This window comes from Silurus meridionalis, chromosome 28 (assembly GCF_014805685.1).
Source record: "Silurus meridionalis isolate SWU-2019-XX chromosome 28, ASM1480568v1, whole genome shotgun sequence".
Lineage (NCBI taxonomy): Eukaryota > Metazoa > Chordata > Actinopteri > Siluriformes > Siluridae > Silurus > Silurus meridionalis.
This window is the reverse complement of record NC_060911.1, coordinates 12968712-12990739: the sequence shown is the minus strand read 5'-3', so window position 1 is coordinate 12990739 and position 22028 is coordinate 12968712. Positions and strand designations below refer to the sequence as shown.

The 22028-nt window shown below is 42.9% G+C and overlaps 1 protein-coding gene across 1 annotated transcript in view; it reads left to right on the top strand.

Annotated features, from left to right (window-relative positions):
• The window catches only part of lcorl (ligand dependent nuclear receptor corepressor-like), a 28352-nt gene that overhangs the window by 5736 nt on the left and 588 nt on the right, over positions 1-22028 (top strand). The window contains exons 5-10 of the mRNA XM_046842613.1: positions 1529-1720; positions 2900-2972; positions 3467-4386; positions 14961-15012; positions 15541-19925; positions 20589-22028. The exon at positions 20589-22028 is cut by the window's right edge and continues 588 nt beyond it. Coding sequence (XP_046698569.1) covers positions 1529-1720; positions 2900-2972; positions 3467-4386; positions 14961-15012; positions 15541-19925; positions 20589-20602 — 5636 coding nt within the window. The 3' untranslated portion in view covers positions 20603-22028. The remainder of the gene's footprint in view (positions 1-1528; positions 1721-2899; positions 2973-3466; positions 4387-14960; positions 15013-15540; positions 19926-20588) is intronic.

Genomic DNA, 22028 nt, shown 5'->3' with positions numbered 1-22028 from the left:
TTCTCTGGGGTCACATATAGACTTTGAGGAAAAACTAGTTCCTGTGAGTGACTCTAAAGGGAGAGTGAGAGGAAGAACTTGTGAGTGACCATGGGGAAGAACCAATAAGAATGAGGGACACTAGTGAACCTGTAAGGAACCCAGAGGAATGACTATTCTGTGATTATGGGAAATGGCCAGGGTGCTAAGATGACACTGGAAAAGATATACCACCTGTGAGTGACTCTGGAGAAGGACCAGGACTTGAGAAAGACACGAGCGACCCTGTGGAAAGACTGGGACATTTAAGTGACCTGTGAATGACCCTGGGAAGAACCAGACACCTGTGAGAAACTCAGAATGTGGCGTGAACTCAGGCACCCATGAACCTGTGGTTTGGGGGAAAGGCCAGATGTTGGAGAGAGTTTGGAAAAGGTTCAAGGCCTTACTCTGGAACTTACTCTGTAAGTCGCTATCAGCAGCTGCCAAAGGACTGTTGCCCATGAGAGAGAGAGAAATGAGTGATATTAAGGAAGGACAGGAACCTGTGTGTGCTGGAAAGAAACTGCATTCCTGGTTATGGTTGGGAAAGGCTCAGGAACTCACCCTTCTCGAGCTCAAGGATCAAGGCCAGGGAAAACATTTGAAAAAGGCTCTGGAGCTGAGACAGGCACAGCATCAAGAGACAGAGGCTGCCAGAGATGCTGAGCCAAGAAGATGAACAGAGCCTGAGACAAAGTAACAAGCTGGAGCAGATTCAAGGCTAAGAGACAGATTAGAGACAGAAACAGAGCAGAACAGAAGGGAATGGAGAAGAACAGACACACAAACAGCAACAGTGATGTGGAGGCATGGAAAGAACTGGAAAGTCATTATTTGATTCGAGGCTAAGGCACATGCCTGCGAGACGGAGCTAGATTTAGAGGACACATTCTGTGCAGCTGTAGTTCTCGAAAAAGCACTGGATCTCTGCCTAGAATATATGCTGGCTGTATCATAGCGATTCCAGAGGGCATGAGGTGGTATCATAACGTTTCGAGACTAATGGTGTAACTGGTGCTCTTCTGACTATCTGCATTACCACGTCTGTGATTTCATCACGAACAGCAAGTTAGAGCAAAGCACAAATGTGAAATCGTGAAACGTGGCAAATCTGCCAGATAAATAAAGTACTTTCTAGTAAACAGAGCTCGTCTCGAAACCAGACCCAAGATGCATTCTTTACATTCGGTTGCTCAGCCTCGAGCCTAACTATCAAGTTCCAGACTAGATGAAGTAAAGTCAGAGAGCATTTGTTTTGTGGTGGTACAACTTCTCCACTACCAGCCCTGACTGTAGCATGAGCACCAGTTCAGCTTAAAAGTAAATGAGTTTGCAGTTAACAAGGTCTCAATGTAATTAAATGAAAACTTGAGGTTTGTTTTCCCAGTCCTAGGAGTGACGCCATCTGGTGGGGGTACAGGGTGAAGCACAGCTTCTTTAATTGTTAACTGTGAAATTGCCCTCGATAACCGATATGTTAACTGGAATACCATGTTATATCACCCAGAATTCCCTGAGAGCTGCGACCCCATTATTCCGTTGGCTGCGCAGGAGTTGATGAGGAAGATGATTCGCCAGTTCGCTGTTGAATATGCGCATAAAATTCAAACAACTGAAAGCCAGAATGCCATCACACAAACAGAGCCAGATGGACCGCTGGACCTGACGCTCAGCCGCAACACACAGTGTGCACAACAAGGTAACTAATACACCACCTGTTATATCAGATCTGAATCTTCGAGCGACGGGTGAAGACCTACTGTTTGTTTTGTGTCTTCATGTATAAAGAATATAGTGCTAGAATTCTTCTCCACAGAGTTTGAGGCTGATGGTGTCCTTTGTGTATAACAGAGTGAACCAGTGTTGATCTCGTCGTTAATAGAATTATTGTAACGTACGCGTATTCAAACCGTGTCGGTACAGGACTTTTGTGATGGTGCACACGTGTACCAAACGCGGTCCTTTTTACGTGCGGGATATAGTCGTATATACATATTAAGTGGCGGATCACAATTTTGTTTAGTCTCCGCCTCGCACTCTCAGCGCAGTGTCACCGTGGCTACGCGATCCGTACCGCAAACACAAATTTTTGTTCTGTGCGTGCGAGTAATCGCTGCCACTTCCTGTCAATGCCGACGTTTTTATGACAGTCTAGCGCTATGGATTCTTTAGTGTTTCATGTACAGCTTCAAGAATTTCTCTCAAAAGGAGAACGTCCTGACAATTCCGCATATCGAGGGAGTGAATGAATGACAGATGGAAGGAATGAAGACATTTGTTAAAGTCTGCTGAAATAAGCAGAACAGTTAAGTAGATCATATTTTTTAGAAAATTCAATATTACATGCAAAACACACACACACACACACACACACACACACACAGTATCTGTATTACCCCGGTCTGACAAATGTAAACAAATTAAAATGTTCTATATATTTAATTTTATTTAATCAATTTAATTTGTGCCAATTTAATTGATCGCTCAATTTAATCACTATAATAAAAAAAAGTAGTCAATTTAATTTATTCTATTAAATTTTTATGTTATTTAAACCAAGTAGGAATTTTATTGAAAATTGTTTTTAAAATGTGAACTTTTGATCTTCACAAATGTTAATAATAATAAACTGTGTTCACGACCGGGGTACGGACCAAAGTGCGGAGTTTGTGTACCGTTTACACCCGTAATAAAGACCAAAAGCATTTTTGTACGTCGCTCTGAAAACAGGCGTCGGCTAAATGCTGTAAATGTAAATGAATAGTTTGGGTTTTAAGGTTGATCTGATTTGCAGATATTCCTCTCCAGGTGCACACACAAATAAATGTCAGTGGTTTGGTGTTTTATTAACTCAGAGCCTGATGTTCTGTCGTCCCAGCAGATGGCGTTCTCGACCTCTCAAAGAAGAACACACCGTCTCTGAACACCCTCACGCAACAAAGACTATCAGGGTGAGTCAGTTATTAACACTAATAGTTGTTGTTTGATTGCGTGTGTGTGTATGATTATGAGTATGTTAGTGCTCTGATTATGTCGTTAATGTTGTGCGAACCGAGTGTGTTACTCAGGGTGTGTGTTGTGTCGCACTGAAGGGTTGACTCTTTTCTCACTTGTTGGACGGTAACGTCACGTGTGTGTGTCAGGGCTTTCAGAGAGCTGCACAGCCAAAAGTTATCGCTTTATTTCCGTTTACTCGTTATAAGTTTCAGACTATAAGTTAAGCAGGAGCCAAACTCACACACACAGAGACGCAATCACACACACACATAAACACACACACATAAACACACACATAATGTACGGCCCAAAGTGTGAGGCTGTGTGTTAAACACATAAATAAGAAGCGAGTGATGTTACCAAAGACAAGGCGGTAAAGGAGTGGACCCTGAGTGCTTCCTGTCGTTCGTCAGCTCACTCGTGCGTTTCTCGTCCTCCCACCCACCAGGAGACCGATCAGAGACGAGCGCCTGGGCCGCAGCACTCAGTTTGCCGACGGTTTGCTCTCTAAAGCCGTGAAGGACGTTCGCTCCGGTGCGCTGGACCTTCACAAAGCTGCCATACTATACGGAATACCTCAGAACACACTACGCCTCCACGCGGATCACACACACTCCGGCACGGCGCCCCTGGCGCTCGCCAACCACAACGGAGTGACGCCGTCCCGCACAGCTCCGCACACAGGTGAGACCAAAACACCTACATCCTGGACTCGGGCCCGGTCTGACCAATCAGAGCGCAGCAAGCCGTCGGCGGAGAGCGCGGCGGCAGCATCGCTGCTTCATCGGCTGGTGTGCGAGCTACGAGACCGCAGCGGCGACGCGTGCAACACTCCAGCAGGGGGCTCTGCGCTGCTCCGCATCCCTCAGGTGCGTCCAGGCGTAACGACTCCGCCCTCCGACCTCAGCGGCCTTGTCGATGCCGTTTACCTCAACAGTAAGACCTCGGATCGCGTCAAGATCCTCCTCCCCAAACACAGCGACTGTAGCTCCACCCTCGAGTCCCGTCCCCTGCAGGGGGATGTCCCCCCGCCGTGCGTCTGCGCCAGGAGCGCCGGCGGGAGCGCGAGCGCGGACGAATGCGTGGAGGAGGGCGAGCGGCGCGACAAGCAGCCACGGAAGAAGCGCGGGCGCTACCGGCAGTACGACCACGATATCCTGGAGGAGGCTATAGCCATGGTGATGGGTGGGAAGATGACGGTGTCTAAGGCACAGAGCGTGTATGGCGTCCCGCACAGCACGCTCGAGTACAAAGTCAAGGAGCGCATGGGGACGCTGAAGACTCCGCCCAAAAAGAAGCCCCGCCCACCGGAACCAGGAACCTCAGGGATAACGCTGAACGCCTCAAACGGTTTTAAACCTCAGTACTGCGATTAACCTCACTACTGCCTGCACACACACACACACACACACACACACACACACAGCTCATTTACTCAAAACACACACTCACAAAAAGCCTCGTACAAGCTAAGGAACTCGTAATGACGTAAACTTGAAAACGCATACTATTTACACACACACACACACACACACACACCTTTATTCAGGGTTTCACTGTGCAGATCTGTAAGATATAAATTGTTCTATTTAAACTGCAAAGCACTGTTCAGTTCGAACTGAAGGATTCATTCAGGTCTGATTTTTAGGGAAGCTAATTCGCTCGCGCTTTTTCGACGCTGCGTTAACGCCTGCACAGCGATAAGGTGTTCATCGCTCAGAGATTGTATTTAATGATGTAAATTATTTATTTCCCCCCAAAAAACACACAAACTCTAACACAGTGCGTGTATCTGCTGTTCAGGAAAAAACTTATGGGGACCGTAACACGTATTTGTTTTTTTTTGTTTTTTTGCGTAACACACACACTCTGTGTAACATGCACTTAGTTTAGTGGAACACACACCTTTTAATATAACAAACAGTTTAGTGTAACACACACACACAATCGCGGGTTTTACTATAATATACACAGTAATACTTAGAGTTTAATGCAAAACACAACCATTTTAGTGTAACACACACAGTTTAGTATAACAAATTAGTGTATTAGGTTTATTGTAACTTACCATTCAGTATAACACACACACACACAATTTAGTGTGTTGCCGTTTAGCGCAACACACACTTTTGTATACTACACACTAATTTAATGGTAACACACTCAGGTTGGTGTAACACTAATTTAACTCTCAGTTTAATGTAACTCCTTGGGAAAGTGTGTTTATGGTGTATCGTGCTCAGTTTAATGTGTGTGTGTGTGTGTGTGTATGGCATAAAAACACAGTGTAGAGAGGTAACATACTTGAAAGGTGTGTGTATTGCATGTAACAGCCAGTGTAGTAAAACGCAGACGCAGTTTTGGGAGGTGTGTGTACACAGTTGGCGTTGGTGTGTGCATCGTGAGCGAGATGTGTGTGTATGAAAAGCGGAAGAATCACATTTGGTGATCATTAGCGCAAATTTTTTCCGATACTAATATGTGGTGATGTCATCAGTGGCGATGCATCAGGTGAGTTATTTATGATTAGACACCGATAACGCTGTCTGTGTTAACGACACTGCGTTCAGTTTTTACTATGAGCATTTAGGCGCAGGTTTTTTTTTTTTTATACGCTCTTAGTTGTGAATCAGTTTGGTGTGTGTGTGTGTGTGTGTGTGCGATTTTTTCTAATAGGTTAATATTAATTTTAGCACTGAACATTGCCGGAAAACCTCACTGGTACAATAACCACTACCGTAAAACCTCACTGAGATAATTAACACTGCAGTAACATAAGGGGATGATGATTATCCACCCCAAAACCTGACATAATTAACACACTGTAAATCCTCATTCAGATAATTAACACCACCTCAAACGCTCATTTAGATAAGTAGCACCTCATTCTGATAATTAACACCACCATTAAACCTTATTCGTATAATTATCACCACTGTAAACCTCATATGCACAATTAAAACCACCTCAAACCCTCATTTAGATAAGTAGCACCTTATTCTGATAATTAACACCACCTCAAACCCTCATTTAGATAAGTAGCACCTTATTCTTATAATTAACACCACCTCAAAACCTCATTTGTATAATTAACACCACTGTAAAACCTCATTTTGATAATTAACACCCCCTTAAAACCTCATTCATATAATTAACACCACTGTAAACCTCATTTGCACAATTAAAACCAACTCAGACCCTCATTTAGATAAGTAGCACCTTATTCTGATAATTAACACCTCCTCAAAACCTCATTTGGATAATTAACACCACTGTAAAACCTCATTTAGACAATTAACACCTCCTCAAATCCACTGTAGATCCTTATTTAGATAATTGATACCACCTCAAAACCTCATTTGGATAATAAACACCACCTTAAAACCTCTGTAGAAACCACTGTGGAACCTCATTTTGATCATTAACACCTCATATGGATAATTAACATCACCTCAAGACCACTGTAGAATCCACTGTAAAACCTCTTTGGGATAATTAACTTTGCTGTGAAACCTTGTTCAGATTAACACCACTTCAAAACCTCATTCGGATAATTAACACCACTGAAGAACCTCATTCGGATAATTAACCTCAAAACCACTATAAACCTCACTCAGATCATTAACGCTACTGTAAAACCTCACCGAGACAACTGACATCACTGTGTTAACTGTGATGATTAACACTGCAGCAAGACTTTACTGAGATAAAGCACTTCATGAAACCCCTCAGAATTTTTGCTGTAAAAAAATACCACTAGTTACTTAACACCATGCGGAAATCCAGTGCAGTGACATCACCGGGACTGACAATTACCAGTGCAGTGAATCCAAACAAAACTAATTAACACTGCAGTAAAAAGACACTTTGGGACAATTAACACGGCATTAATCACCTTTATGGGACAACAGGCACTGCAGTCAGTGCCAAGAGATCCGATGAACACTGCATTAGGATAGACCCTGCAGTGGAAACATGCTCGAGCTGATTAACACTGTAGTAGAAACCCCTCTGATTGGGATAATTAACACTGGAAAACATAAACACTTAAATACTGGAGTAAAGACGTTATGGGGACACTGAGATCCAAAACTAGTAATTATACTGTACCGTCGTTTTAGCGTCATAATTAAGAGCTCGTTTGTACACTTAACGCCATAGTGAAGTACTGATGCTGCAGATCTGCACTCAGACCACGAACCCTGCAGTTCCGGAGAACACCGGGAGAACGAGCACTGCAGTGAACCTCACCGAGACGATTAACACTCCTGCTGAACCTCATGTAATTAACGCTGCTGACTTTAACGCTCATGTCGATGTGATTGTGATTTTTCTGCTGCAACCAAATGAACCGTTCAGGGCGACCTCACTCCGCACAACGTTGCTGTACTGACGTCTGTAACACACCACATAGCGTGTGTGTGCTCGTGTGTGTGTGTGTGTGTGTGTGTGTGTGTGTGTGTGTGCGTGCGTGCATGTGAGCGTGTTTTATTCAGGGCTAATCTGCAGCGCTGCTCGTGTCTGACGTTTCTTTATGATCGTTTATTTTATTCTCAAAGATAGAATACGTGTATTTAACACTGTAACATGAATACTGTACACACACACACACACACACACACTTTACACACTTGACTTAGGTGTGTTCACTGCATGAACCTTTTTACTGATTCTACTAGAAGTTTTAATTGAAGTCGTGAAAATGCTCGAGGGATGAGATTCGGTTGCACTTTACACAAGCTGCATACACAAAGACTCACACACACACAACCACATACACACACATATACAGTATCTCACAAAAGTAAGTGCACCCCTCACATTTCAGCAACACTTGTAGTATTTTTTCCCAAGGGACAAAACTATAGAAATTAAACTTGGATATATTTTAGAAGAGTCGATGTGCAGTTTGTATATCAGTACAGATTTTCTGTCCTCTATAATTTACTCAACATACAGCCATTATTGTATAAATAACTGCCAACAAAAGTGAGTACACCCTCATTGATAACAGCTGTACGTCGTGTAACAACGTGTTCAACGTGGTACCTCATGGTAAAGACTCTGAGGATTAAAATTGTTGCTCTCCACTACGATGGTCTTGGCTATAAGAAGATCAGTAACATCCTGAAACTGAGTTACAGTACAGAGTCCAGGGTCATACAGGAGACTGTGACATTTTGAAGCAGAACATGATGCTCTTCCTTCAGGGCTGAAACCGGCAGTTTTCCAACATAAAAACAACCCCAAACAACTGCCTTGCTGAGGAACCTGAAGGTGAAGGTGATAAAGTGGCCAAGTATGTCTTCAGACCTGAACCCTATTGAGGACTTGTGAGGATCCTCAAGTGGAAGTTGAGGAGAAGCGCCATGTTTCTAACATCCAGCAGCTCCATGATGTCATTAAGTGGATCCCAGCAACAACCTGTGCAGCTCTGATAAATTCCACACCCAGGAGGATTAAAGCAGAGCTCGAGAACGATGGTGCTCACACTAAATATTTACACTTTTGACCCGTATCCATCTATAGTATTGTTCCTTTAGGAGATAAACTAAAACAGTTGCAGAAATGTGAGGGGTGTACTCACTTCTCTGAGTTACTGTACACACACACACACACACATCTATGTTTAATGCTAAACAGTTTAAAGTGCAGCCGCAAAAATGAAATGTGAATTTTGTGATTCAGGAATGCGCTGTTTAATGACGTGTTCGTGTTTGTGTTTCGTGAGAATCGTGTGTTTACGTTATTTATAAAAGAAAGCCACTTCGGGTTTCCGCCATGTAAACTGAATGTTCCGACATCAGTGCCTGTCATTACCGCTTCATCTCGAACGAACAGCTTTATACGTGTGGATTAACAACACGTGCGGACGTTCACGTTTTGGAACAGGCACAGCGTTCTTTTAAAAGCAGATGATTCGGGTTCAGATTCGACGCGAATCGATTCCTCTCTCTGTCACCGACGCGCTCGGGTTCACGCCGATCGTACACGTATATACACGTGATCACACACGATAAGCTCCACTCAGAGATCGGCTGCCTGACACGGGGGCTTTTCCGGGTCCTTCTCGAGCCCTATTTCGGAAGCCAAAAAAAAAAAAGTTCGGTGCTGAGAGTGTATTATAAAGCCGATAATATCAGAAATTATATATAAATATATATAAAAAAGATGTCAGACTATTTAAAAACGAAGTATCGGCGACGTCCTTTAATCTGGTTTCTAAACGAAACCGGAGACGTCATTTCAGTCTGCTTTAAAGCTCCTCTTTATTTCATGTTTTTATCCTTTCTTTTTTTTTCTTCTATTTTCAACTCAGCTTTTTAAACGCGTTCAACGTTTTTTTTTTTTTTCGGACCACATTAATGTAAAAAACGTCGTTCCGTAACGATGAATTCAGGTAAAGAAACCAAATTTGATTCTTGAGTTTGGTTAATGTAGCCATAAAAAGTAAAATCCTCAGGGTGAGAGAGTACAGAGACCAGAGTTAATAATAAACCTGCCCGCTTCAGTTTTTTTTTTTGTTTAGGTTTTTTGTTTTGTGTGAGTGTGTGTAATAATTTAAGGCTAATTTAATTTCAGTGTTGCGTATTAATTTAATCTTTGTGCAATGTAAAGCGTTTTTAGGATAGTGCATTAATTTCATTTCAAGGTTTGTCATTTCATTTTTATAATTTTTTTTTTTTACACTCAGGGCTTGAAATTAACCAACCGTTTAACTAATTGTACAGCAAAAAAAAGAAAGAAAAAAGAGTGAGAGAGAGAGAAACACTCCCGGCCACAGCACAGACTCCGTCTCTAGTTCTCATGATGACTGAAATGAAGTGTTATTATTATTATTATTATTGCTATATGTTGTATTTATTCTGTCTCTGCAGTGACTTTTTTAACTTTTTTTTTTTTTTTTTTTTTGAGAATTCGTGAACTTTCCGGGACATTCCAGCGTTTTTTCAGCTTCTGCACATTTTGATTACCGGCAAGAACCATGACATGTTTTTTTTTTTTTTTTTGTCTTTGTGAAGTTTGAGTCCAGAGTTTGGTCCTGGATCACATCAGATATAAAGTTGAATTCTGAGTAAAGTGTTTGGTTGATGTGAACGACACCTGATTGCTTAGAATCGTTTTGAAATGGTGAAAGACGTCTCGTATTCAAATTATACATATATAAAAGCAGGTTTTTATTTAAAAAAAATTGGAGAAAGAATGAAAGAAAAAGAAAGAAAGAAAGGTGCTTTATACTTGTTACAACACAGTGAAATTCTTTCTTCGCATATTAGGAAGCTGGGGTCAGCCATGAGACAGCCCCCTGAAGCACCGAGGGTTAAGGGCCTTGCTGAAGGGCCCCACGAGTGGCAGCTCGGTGATACCAGGGCTTGAACCCCCGACCTTCCAATTAGTAACCCACAGCTTTAACCCTTAAGGTTCTGGGTTTCTGATAGCTTAAGAGTTTGGAACCTACGAGCACAAAAATACCACAGTTCACACAGGACCCCTCTGTAAACTCAAACCTGCGATGAAACCAGGAATCGTTTGAGCGTGAAAGCAGAGTAACTTTTTTCTTTTTCTCACGGGAAACGTGTCAACATTCTTTTTAGTCAATCGAGTGTAGACCACAGAAAATCCTGGAATCACGCTTTTTTATATATTTTTTTTATCACGTCGTATCCGTCACGCCTCCGCACCACTCACGTCGTCACGTGCGACGTTTTAGAGAATTTTCCACAGAAGACGCACGCAGGAGCCGCGATTTTCTGTCCGTAACGTTTTTATCTCGATCCGTCGCTAAAACCAAGAGCAGGATAAAAGCGACGACCCGCGAACAGAACCGCATTCGGACGAGGTGATGTTTAATCAGGACGCGCTTTAACGCCGCACGTGTGACGGCGTGGTGTTTAGAGCGCTACGGGGTAATATCAGGGGGGGTTTTGTTTTGTTTTTCACTTCATTTCTGCACTTAGATTTGATTCCTATTTTCCTCTTTCAATGTTTGTGTATTTTTTCGGTGTTAATCAGGAGAAGACTTGACTGTGTTGAGCTTTATAGTGTTCGAGTTTGTGTTGAAGCACTTCATTGTTTTTTTTAAATGTGAACCGTGTTCTGCATGCTTTTATTCTAGCTCTTTATAAAGTTCTATTTCTCCAATTGTGATGATTAATTATTAATTGCATTTCTTCTTATTATTACCATCATTATTATTATTATTATTATTATTATTATTATTATTACTATTAATCAGAGAAGGGCTTTTCGCTCAGCGAGTCCACTGAACACTCCCGAATCTTTAACATTTAATTTATAAAGCTGATAAATAATTCTTATTGATGTTAATGTATAATGCTCGCTTTCATTTCAAATCATTTAAATAAAAAATAAAAAAAAAGTCTTTTAAAAAATGCTATGACAATAAAGTGCATTAAAATCTTTGTCTATCTTCATGTACTGCTTAATGAACACGACTGAAATATAATTACAAGCGTCCACTGAACAAGGCTGGTGTGTATGTGTGTGTGTGTGTGTGTGTGTGTGGACATAAAAAAAAGCCAGAATAATTCACAAAAAAAAAAAAGTTTGTGGACACCTGACCATAAGATTTTGTCTCCATTCGCTCTTCTAATGACCTTCACTCTTCTGGGAAACGGTCTGCTAGATGTTGGCGTGTGCTTGTGGAGATTCGTTTAGCCAGTTAGTAAAGTCAGGTTTGTGGTAACCTTTTGGGGAATAACTGAAAAAGTCAGGTGTCCAAATACTTTTGTCCAAAGGTTTCTGCAGTGATGTGAATGAATTCTTTTAAATACTGTGGGAAAAGTAACTTAAAACCTAATTGTGATAAAGAATGATAATAAAAGATTAAAAACATTTGCATAATAATAAAAAGCAATAAAAAAAAACGAATGAATTGCGATTATACAAAGTTACACAAGGCCACGTTGTGTTGTTTCATGTCTGTTTCTTTGCTTTGTTGAATATTTTTGTCAAAATCTACACAACGAGACAGTGGCCCGGGACGACAATCAATTTGGAATTCAAGTGTCCATCAGGGAACAGTGGAAAACCTGAACAATGACCGAACTCTAATGAAGAACGTTCAGTGTCGAGGATGTGGACGGTTCCCTGTTTGAGTCTGGTTCCTCTCAGGGTTTCTTCCTCATGAAGTCTCAGGGAGTTTTTCCTTCACCACGGTCACCACTGGCTCATTAATTAGAAATCGAATTCTAGGTGTGAATTTATGATTGTAAAATGTATATTTGTAATTTATTCATTTCTGCAAAGCTGCTTTGGAATGATGTTCGTCACTAAAATTCTACATTCTACAACACCAGAGATACAAAAATGATCGACTTTTACGTCTCGGTTTGTGTTATGATACGAACGATCAGATCAAACGCCATGTTCAGGTTCAGACGTGGAAAACGGAAGACAAACCCTGTAAACACACCATATACGCAATTTCAACACTATTATCCTGTAATCTATTGAATTGAAATTCATCTCACATTCAAAACAAACCGTAATACAGTCATACAGTACGACGCATCAAGTCAAGTTTATTTCTATTGCGCTTTTCACAACAGACATTGTCTCAAAGCAGCTTTACACAAATCAACAGTGAAGGTGAACGGTGTGTATTTATCCCTGATGAGCAGCCGTGATGACTGTGGTGAAGGAAAAACTCCCTTAGATGTTATGAGGAAGAAACCTTGAGAGGAACCAGACTCATTTGGGTGACATCAAGAGTTTGATCATAAATCTTTAAACAATACAGAATGAAAACATGAAGGAATACGATTCCTGCAAACTAAATGCACTCTTAATAGTCGGAACTGAAAAATTGACAATGACGGGAAATGTAATTATTATTAAACTGCATTAGATTATATATATATTCATTTTAAACTCCACCTGTCTCTATGTGGTAAACTGCACTTTTAGACCAGGTAACTTACAGTTCAGAAGATTTTTGTACGTTCTTCTGGTAAAGTAAACCATAATTAATTTTTTCATACGTCATGTCTGGTTGAAAACTGCAGCTAATCCAAGATCAGTAAATTTTGCTAATACCATACTGCATTGCAGACACTCTTATTAAGAGTTTTGCTCAAAGGCCCAAGGTTCTCTTTTTTTCTAAACAGAGTATTAAGGAGGATGCTCAAGGGCCCAGCGGGTTGTGTTAGTATATGAACTTGTGACCTTCCAATCCAGAGTCCAATAACCTTAACCACTGAGCTACCACGTCATACAAACCAGTTTAGAAACGGTTGTACAACACGGCAAAAATGTGTTGGGTTTACAGGAAGTGGGGAGGTAGTAGCTTAGTGGTCAAGGCGTTGGACTTTGGATCCGAAGGTCTTGAGTTCAAATCCCAGCCACAGATGCAAGGACCTTAAACCTATATCAGCTGTATGAATGAACCTTGGGGGAGAAAAATATTATTGATAAACACTTACACTCTTCCTTCCTCATGCACATATTTATCTAATTAGGCATGATCAGATAGCTGTGTGTATGTACAGGAGGGCAGGTGTAGATATGAGTGAAACTATCCATCCATCCATCCATCCATCCATTCATCCGGCCCACTTTTAGTCCCAGAAATATTTGGACAGCGACACAATCTTCATGATTTGGGCTACGCATGTCACCACATTGTCTAAAGACCACTGTTCCAGTACTGGACCAGCTTCTGTGGATGTTTTTTAGGCCAAGTCTAATCTGGACTTTCTATTTTTGAAGCTATCTAATGGTTTGCACCTTGTGGTGAACCTTCTGTATTTGCTCCCATGAAGTCTTATCTTTATGGTAGACTTAGATACTGATACACCTACTTTCTGCAGAGTGTTCTTCATTCGGTGGATGTTGTGAAGATGTTTTTCTTCATCATGGTAAGGATCCTGTCATCGTCCACCACTGTTGTCTTTTCCGTGGAAGTCCAGGCCTTTTTAATTCCCGAGCTCGCCAGTATGAGAATGTGCCAAACTGTAGATTTGGCCACCCCTAAAATTTCTGCTCTCTCTCTGATGGATTTCTTCTGATTTGTATTCCTAATGATGGTTTGTTCCACTTCTGTTGAGAGGGTTTTTGACCTCATGTTGAGATTCACAGCAACATCTTCCAAATAGAAATGCCATACCTGGAATCAATTCCAAAACATAAATTAATCTGCTCAATTAATGGGGAATTAATGAGGGAACAGCCAATTTAGCCCATGAAATAGCGTTTGAGGCAATTGTTCAATTACTTTTGGTAAAAAAAAAAAAAGCTGTAATTCCTTAAACCTCCTTCCAATTTTGATGTGAATATCCTTAAATTACGGCAGAGAGTCTGCACTTTAATGCAATATTTATTATAGAACTGTATTTTGAATATGTTTTGGTAAACAGGTAAAATAACATTTCTGGGCCTAGCTGTATATATGCATTCTCTCCCAAAAGTTAGTGCACCCCTCACATTTTAGCAACCATTGTAGTGTTTCTTCTCAAGAGACCAAACAATAGAAATAAAATATCAACATGGTACCTCATGGTAAAGACTCTGAGGATTTGAGAATTAGAATCATTGCTCTTCACTAATATGTTCTTGGCTATAAGAAAATCAGTATCACCCTGAAACTGAGTTAAAGTACAGTGTCCAGGGTCATACAGAGGTTTTCTAAGATGGGTTCCACTCGGAACAGACCCCACAAGGGTCCATCATAGAAGTCGAGTCCCCGTGCTGTGCGTCAGGTGCAGAAGCTGTTACATAAAACAGATGCATGAGTGCTGCAGCATTGATTTAGATGTTGTATAGTATTTTCCCTTGAAAACATAAAATTTTGAAATAAAATGGTTGCTGAAATGTGAGGGGTGTACTTACTTGTGATACTGTTTTTTTTTCCCTTCTTTTCTATCGATATTTCTGATGAGCTTATGTACAATAAACTTAAATGTAACACGTACATGTATCAGGGTTTCTGCAGGACTCAAAGTCAAACAAGACTTTTTTAAGAGAAGTAGGAATGTAATTTAAGACCTGTATCACGACATCAAAAACACACACACACACACACACAGATACGTTGTTAAAGACCGACAATACCCGAGCCCTACATTTATTTTTTTTCAAGCCAAGTATCGCTAAACTTGCACTTTCCCATAGCTGAAAAATAAAACACCACTTTTTAACGTCTGTGGTACAAACCAAGAGAGATTCAAGCCAGTAACAGAAAGCTGATTGGCTGTTGCTTGTTGGTCTCATTTGTAATCATTATACAGCAAATTATATTTGGACCAGCGAAAGATCGAACTACACCCCGGAAACTAACAAACAAAAATTATTTATTATATATTATATATTTTGAAATGTTAAGATCTTTTATAAGACCCGACTGAAACCCTGTGTGTATATATATATATATATATATATATAATGTCTGATGATGGAAATGCAAAATATGTTGGAAATGTGTTTGATAAAAAGAAGAAGATAGAGCAACTCTATCTGAGTGAAATTCCGAGTGATAAGTAACAATGTTTTGTTTACCTGTAGCTGTGAGGAGCGAGAAGAAGGACAGGAGCGGAGAGTTACGGCGCTGGAGGAAGTGATGACGTCGCTGTGCGCTCACCACAAAGTCCTGCTTTTGCACATCCTGCAGGAAATGGCCACGTTCTTACAAAACGATGACCATGATGCGCAGAGGGATGTGTCTGGGACGACAGGGACTCGTGGCGGACGCTGCTGTCGCACCGATGAATCACTGTGCGTGTCGAGTAGCCGTGTAGCATTCGGGTGTGTGCGCCCGTGCAGACTCGATATGTGCGCGCTTCAATCCATGTGTCTGTGTGTGAACAGTTGTGGTGGCTACTCCTGCCCGGGCGTGACGCTCGGGTGTGCCAGCTGCTGCGCTCGTCCTCGGATACTGGTGTGCCCCCACCACACGCAAAGCAAAGACATCAGACATGTTGCACAAACATATAGCTGCCACAGTCCATCCCCTCCCACGCCGTCTCCTCCACCACTGTCCCCGAAACCGCAAGATGCCGAAAGCAGTCAAGACATGCCCACGTTAAACACATACAGCCTGAATACACAGCCTCCACCTCTCCTTTTGCACAACACACACACAGATCAGACTGCTGAGACACACACCAAGCCTGAACACTTAATAGATTTAATGGACAAGTTCACCGACACACTGATGGAGGCATCGGAGCGTGAGTGGAGCGTGCACACGGACAAGGGGGACAGTGTGAAAGTGTGTGACGATGCACAAGTGACAGAGATCATCACTACTGTCTTACACAGCAGCAGTGAGAAGGACTACAACCTGAAGGAGCTCTTCGAACAGCACCTTGCCTCAGAGAAACGTTCCCCTCAGACACGCTTACAGAGGAGACAGGAAGTAAGGCAGGCCATCAGCAGGCCACATGACCAACCCGCAACACGCAGGCAGAGCCTACAGATCAAACGAGACCTGGCACGACTTGAACCCTACATTTCGAGGAAGAAAAGGAGAAAGACACACATGATTACCAAAATTTCACACACTCAGAACCCAGACACGTCCACTTCACACAATCAGAGCCGAGACAGGTCCATCTCACACACTCAGAACCCAGACACGTCCATCTCTCACACTCAGAGCCGAGACACATCCATCTCACACACTCAGAACCCAGACACGCCCATCTTACACACTCAGAGCCCTGACCCGCCCATCTCACACACTCAGAGTCCCGACACGCCCATCTCACACACTCAGAACCCAGACACGCCCATCTCACACACTCAGAACCCAGACACGCCCATCTCACACACTCAGAACCCAGACACGCCCATCTTAAATGTGCAGAGTGTAGACACGCCCATATCACACACTCAGAATCCAGACATGCCCATCTCACACACTCAGAATCCAGACAGGCCCATCTCACACACTCAGAGCCCTGACACACCCATCTCACACACTCAGAGCCCTGACACACCCATCTCACACACTGAGAGCCCTGACACGCCCATCTCACACACTCAGAGCTCAGACATGTCCATCTCACACACTCAGACCCCCACCACGCACATTTTACACATTTACAGCCCAGACCCGTCCATCTCACACACTCAGGGCCCAGACCCGTCCATCTCACACACTCAGGGCCCAGACCCGTCCATCTCACACACTCAGGGCCCAGACAAGTCCATCTCACACACTCAGGGCCCAGACACGCCCATCTCACACACACAGAGCTCAGACACGCCCATCTCACACACACAGAGCCCAGACACGCCCATCTCACACACACAGAGCCCAGACACGCCCATCTCACACACACATAGCCCAGACACGCCCATCTCACACACTCAGCGCCCAGACACGCCCATCTCGCACACTCAGCATCCAGACACGCCAATCTCACACACTCAGTGTCCAGACACGCCTAACTCAAATGATCAGAACCCAGATAGGCCCAATTTATACCCTCAGAGGCCAGACACAGGCAATGTACACAGTAACAGTTCAGAGATCTGTACAGAAAAATCGGAGCCCTGCCCTTTGAGGTCACGACGAAACATTGTCCGTCCACAACACTTGTCTTCATACGTCACTGAGCCGAGGAAAATGTTTTACTCCGCCTGTCGCTCTGCTAAAACTAACAGCACCCCAACGCATGGCACCAACACGACTGACCTCCCACCCAGTGCTGTGATAGAACAACCCAAATCTCCACACATTCCAACTGTCAAGAGAAAATTGTGTCAGGATGAAGACGGTGAACAACCTCATACTGAACATGTGTTGAAAGACAAAGCATGGATCACAAGTCCTGTCCCTGAGGACTCCACCGACACAGACGACCTCAAGTATGTCAGTCCCATAAAACTCATGTTGGTGTCAACTGTGAAAGATGAAGATGGTGTTAAGTACATGCTCAGAGCTGCACAACCGCACCACGATGAAGAATTGTTCGATCCCTGCAAGGAGGCTTTGTGGGCACGAAGCACAATTAAAGAATGGAAGGAGGAGGAAACTGTACAGACAGTAAACAAGGAGTGCACTGAAAATCTCTCAGCAGTAGAGTCTGCTAGCGCAGAATGCTCGCGTGACTGCATGAATGAAACCGAATCGTCTTTTAAGAGGCGTCCTGGGCGGCCTAAAAAGTTAAAAGCTCCCACGGAGAAAACAGTGAAGCGTCCGATTGGCCGACCCCGGAAATCCAAACCGGTCGACACTGCTGCGGTTCCCAGCGAGGGCGTCGAAAAACAAGGCACAGAAGAGGTGTCGAGCAAAGAGCACAGCAATAAAAACCTAAAGATCACTATTAAGTACGGGAGGAGGAAAGCACGGAGGATGGTGTGCGAGGGACAAGTTCCTTCAGAAAGCAACGGTGCTTTTATGCAAAGTGAAGAGAATGCACAGTCCACGCAAGCACAGGTGTGCATGACGAAAGATCAGTTTAGCTTAGTAATGCCTGTGGAAGATAAAAAAAGCCTCACACATTCAGTCGTATGTCCAAAACAGAGTGACGGAGCAGTGACAAGGAGACCAGGACGACCGGCTAAGGTGAAAATCTCAGGGATTTCCGTTACAGTTACCACGGTTTCTCCACGACGACGAAAAATCCACATGAAGCGAGATGCGAGGGACCCAGCAACACAGGGGCGACAGGAACAGCATGAAGAGCAAGAGACAATCACTGAGGTGACAAAAGCCTCTGTTAGACACTCAGCCAGAGAAAGAAAACCTTCTGTCCATCTGCTGCAGTGCGTTGCGATGTCACGTCCAACACAGTCACCCCGATCGTGCAAACTGCTGCCGAACAAAGTTCCTCAAGCTCAGCAGCATGACTCCAAAGATGGCAACGACGCAGAGTCAAGCGGTTCTCCGCAGAACGACGTCCATTTTTCATCAGCATCCATCGAACCCCTCTTTGACGCGAATCTGCGATGGTGGCCAACCTCGGCATCCCCCGAGATGTTAAAGGAAGAGATGAACAGGCGAATGAAGGTGATGAAAGACACATGGGTTTCCGACGCATCAGATCCAACTGTATCAGATGAGGAGAACAGTTCTGCTTCAAGTTCCTCCGCAGTGAGGATGCTGTTTGAGCGCGACTGTAGCATGGGGACGCTTTGCTCCTGGTTCATGCAGACAACCGAGACGCAGTCTCTGGCCATTGTGAAGAAGGCCAACAACCGAATTCCGTCGGAGGTTTTTCAGTATAGCTCGGGCCTGACAAGATACAGACCGAACGCGTGTTCGAATCCACAAACAGAACGCCTCAGGAAATGCATCAAGAAATTTGCCACGGTTGTCCCTAAGAGTCCGATGAAGCTCAAGCAAGAACGACTAAAGCTTCACAGCACACAAAATTGTTTCCCCACACGAAACAACGATGCAGAGAAATCCCAGCAGTTTGGGTCATGGCGCCTTTATAGAACTGCGCTAGGTCGAGCGAAATCGCGATTCAAATCCAGGACCAAGAGCGTAGAGTATAAAAGCCTGAACGAGCAGGACGAGAGTAGAATTCAGCCCAAGAGTGCGTCTAGACACGATCTACCAAACGCAGAACAGAGGGAGTCTCCCGGGCCAAACGCTTCGCAAAAGCAGATCACTGCCAATGCCTGGATTGCACACACCCTGAGGGAGTGCAAAGTGTTTTTGAGGAAGTTGAACTCGGCCAACACATGCTCGCTGTCTAAGGAGTCTGGCGACTGCACAGTGAGGTTCAGCGTATCACCTGCTGGAGGGGGCTCAGTGCCACATAGGAAGCAAAGGCTCAGGAAGAAAGTTCAAACGAAGACCACCTGCACATGGCAGCAGTGTAAAGCAAACAGAAAGCGCAAGCTCTCCTGCACAAACACGTTGCACCTGTCCCCAAAACGGCAGAGGAGCAGCAGAGGAGTGATGGCAGCCAAGTGGTCTGACTTTATACTCGGTGAGTGTTTTACATCCCACATGATAAACTTAACTACATGGTATTATTATCTACTGAATCTACACCATCACACTACAGGATCACTCTACTCACTCTATACCAGAGGTCCCAAAATTGTTTCTGTGAGGGCCACAAAATTTTCCCCTTTCTTTAATAGGGGTTGGTCTGTAACAGGAAACCATATGTGCCAGTGTCAACCGGTATTATTGTGAAGATTTTACATTTATTTATCATGCCTCCTCACGCTAGATTTGTTTATTATTTTGTTATGCGCGTGTAAAAACAAACAGCACGTGGGGCCAGTGATTCGCCCCTAGAGGTCGCTCTCATAATGACAGCAGACCAAAAGCTGGAAAAAAACTAACGGTGTCAACCTCTTAACAACTATGGGGAATTTTAGTTTAAAAGACAAACATGATCAAATACAGACATAATGCAAGTAAAACACATTTCAAATTACAATTTTACACTAGGTCATTGGTTTGTTCAGAGGGTCGTTCCAATATTTGAGGCGGGCTGTAGTTTGGGGACCCCTGGTTTACACTACCAGACCGAAGGATCACTGCTGACAGATTTGTGAATATGATGAGGAAACGTTTTTAAATCTTCCTGTGAACCCAGCATCTGTGTTTTACTCTGGTACATCTAATTTCTGTCTGACAGGTCCAGCCAGATAGCAGCACTGCTCCTCACACTGTGTGCCTTTAAAAAAAAAAAAAAAAACGATGAGCCGGGGGAAACAAGGACCCAGGAAACCCGGCGAATGTCACATAGCAACAAACTTTATCAAACTTGCACTATTTGACTGCATTATTTCTTGTATTTTTCTTTTTTTTAGCGTTTTGATTATATGTTCAGAGGAGCAGGTGCACTCGATGTGATCTCCGAACGGGTTCGAGCGAATGCGCAGACGATCGGAAAGAAAACTGCATTAATTCGTCTGAACGGAACTCTATTTAATTTTCATATTGCACTTACCTTTAATTTTATTTTAGAAACGTAGATCGCAAGCATTACTCGGCGTAGAAAAACACTCGGTCAAACATAACGACAGCCTTTAGACCAGCTTACGATGCTTTCTGAATCGGCAGGGCCAGATTTCTTCTCAAACATGCTGCCTAGGTAGAGGGTGAAATGCAGAGGGAGGGTGGTCATGAAAGACACACACAGGTGTGTGTGTGAAGATTCTGCAAGATTCGCTTGTAGCAACTCTTAGAGAAATAATTATACACAGGGTTCCTGCATATTTTCATATCAAAATTGCAAACTCAAATTAGCAGACGTGATTTTTAAGACGTGTCGCAGTGTGGACTGTGTGTAATTAAACGGAGGCTTTGAAAACCATGGCGCATTTTTAGTTGTTGCCACGATGTTTCTAAGATCCGGAAACTAAATAAACGGCAGGTGGAAGTTACGCGTTTCCGTAGCGTCTTGCATTTTGCTCGTCCGCAATACAGTGTTTCCAGATGTTTCAGTGTGGATCAGCAACTTTTTGAAAAGTGATTGAATACGAAAGTGTGGACACGAGGGGGGTTTAAGGCATTCCAAATGTATCCGGGTAACCTTTGTTTTATCATTTGTCTAATTTATATATTTTGGAAAACCGAATATGGTGATAGTATGGAAACACATTTTTCAATACTAAGTGCCCCGAAATCCATACTTGTACAAAACCTGTAGAAACCCTGTATATAATCTTCAGTTGACTCGCAATTCTTTTTAACACTTATATCAGCTCAGATTTGTTTGGAGGAGATTTAATTATCATTTTAAACAATTACAACAAACTTATTTAGATTAATTGTTTCTCGGATGAATTCGAAGAGATTTGACACATCATCAGCTTTTAAGGCCACCAGAACCGGTTATATCTATTATCGAGTAACAGATTTTTGGAGAACTGATTACTAAAGTGTGTGTGAACCCTTAAAGCATTAAAAATAGATAAATGCATCCTTATCTATTATTTACAACCACAGTGGTGAGGTTCATGCCATCGGTGCCTCTGCATGTCATGAAGTCAGGCAGCAGGTTTGAGCATACAGAAATTCAAACTCTGAAAAATCTGTTTTTTTTTTTTTTAGTTCTCATTTTTATCAGCAT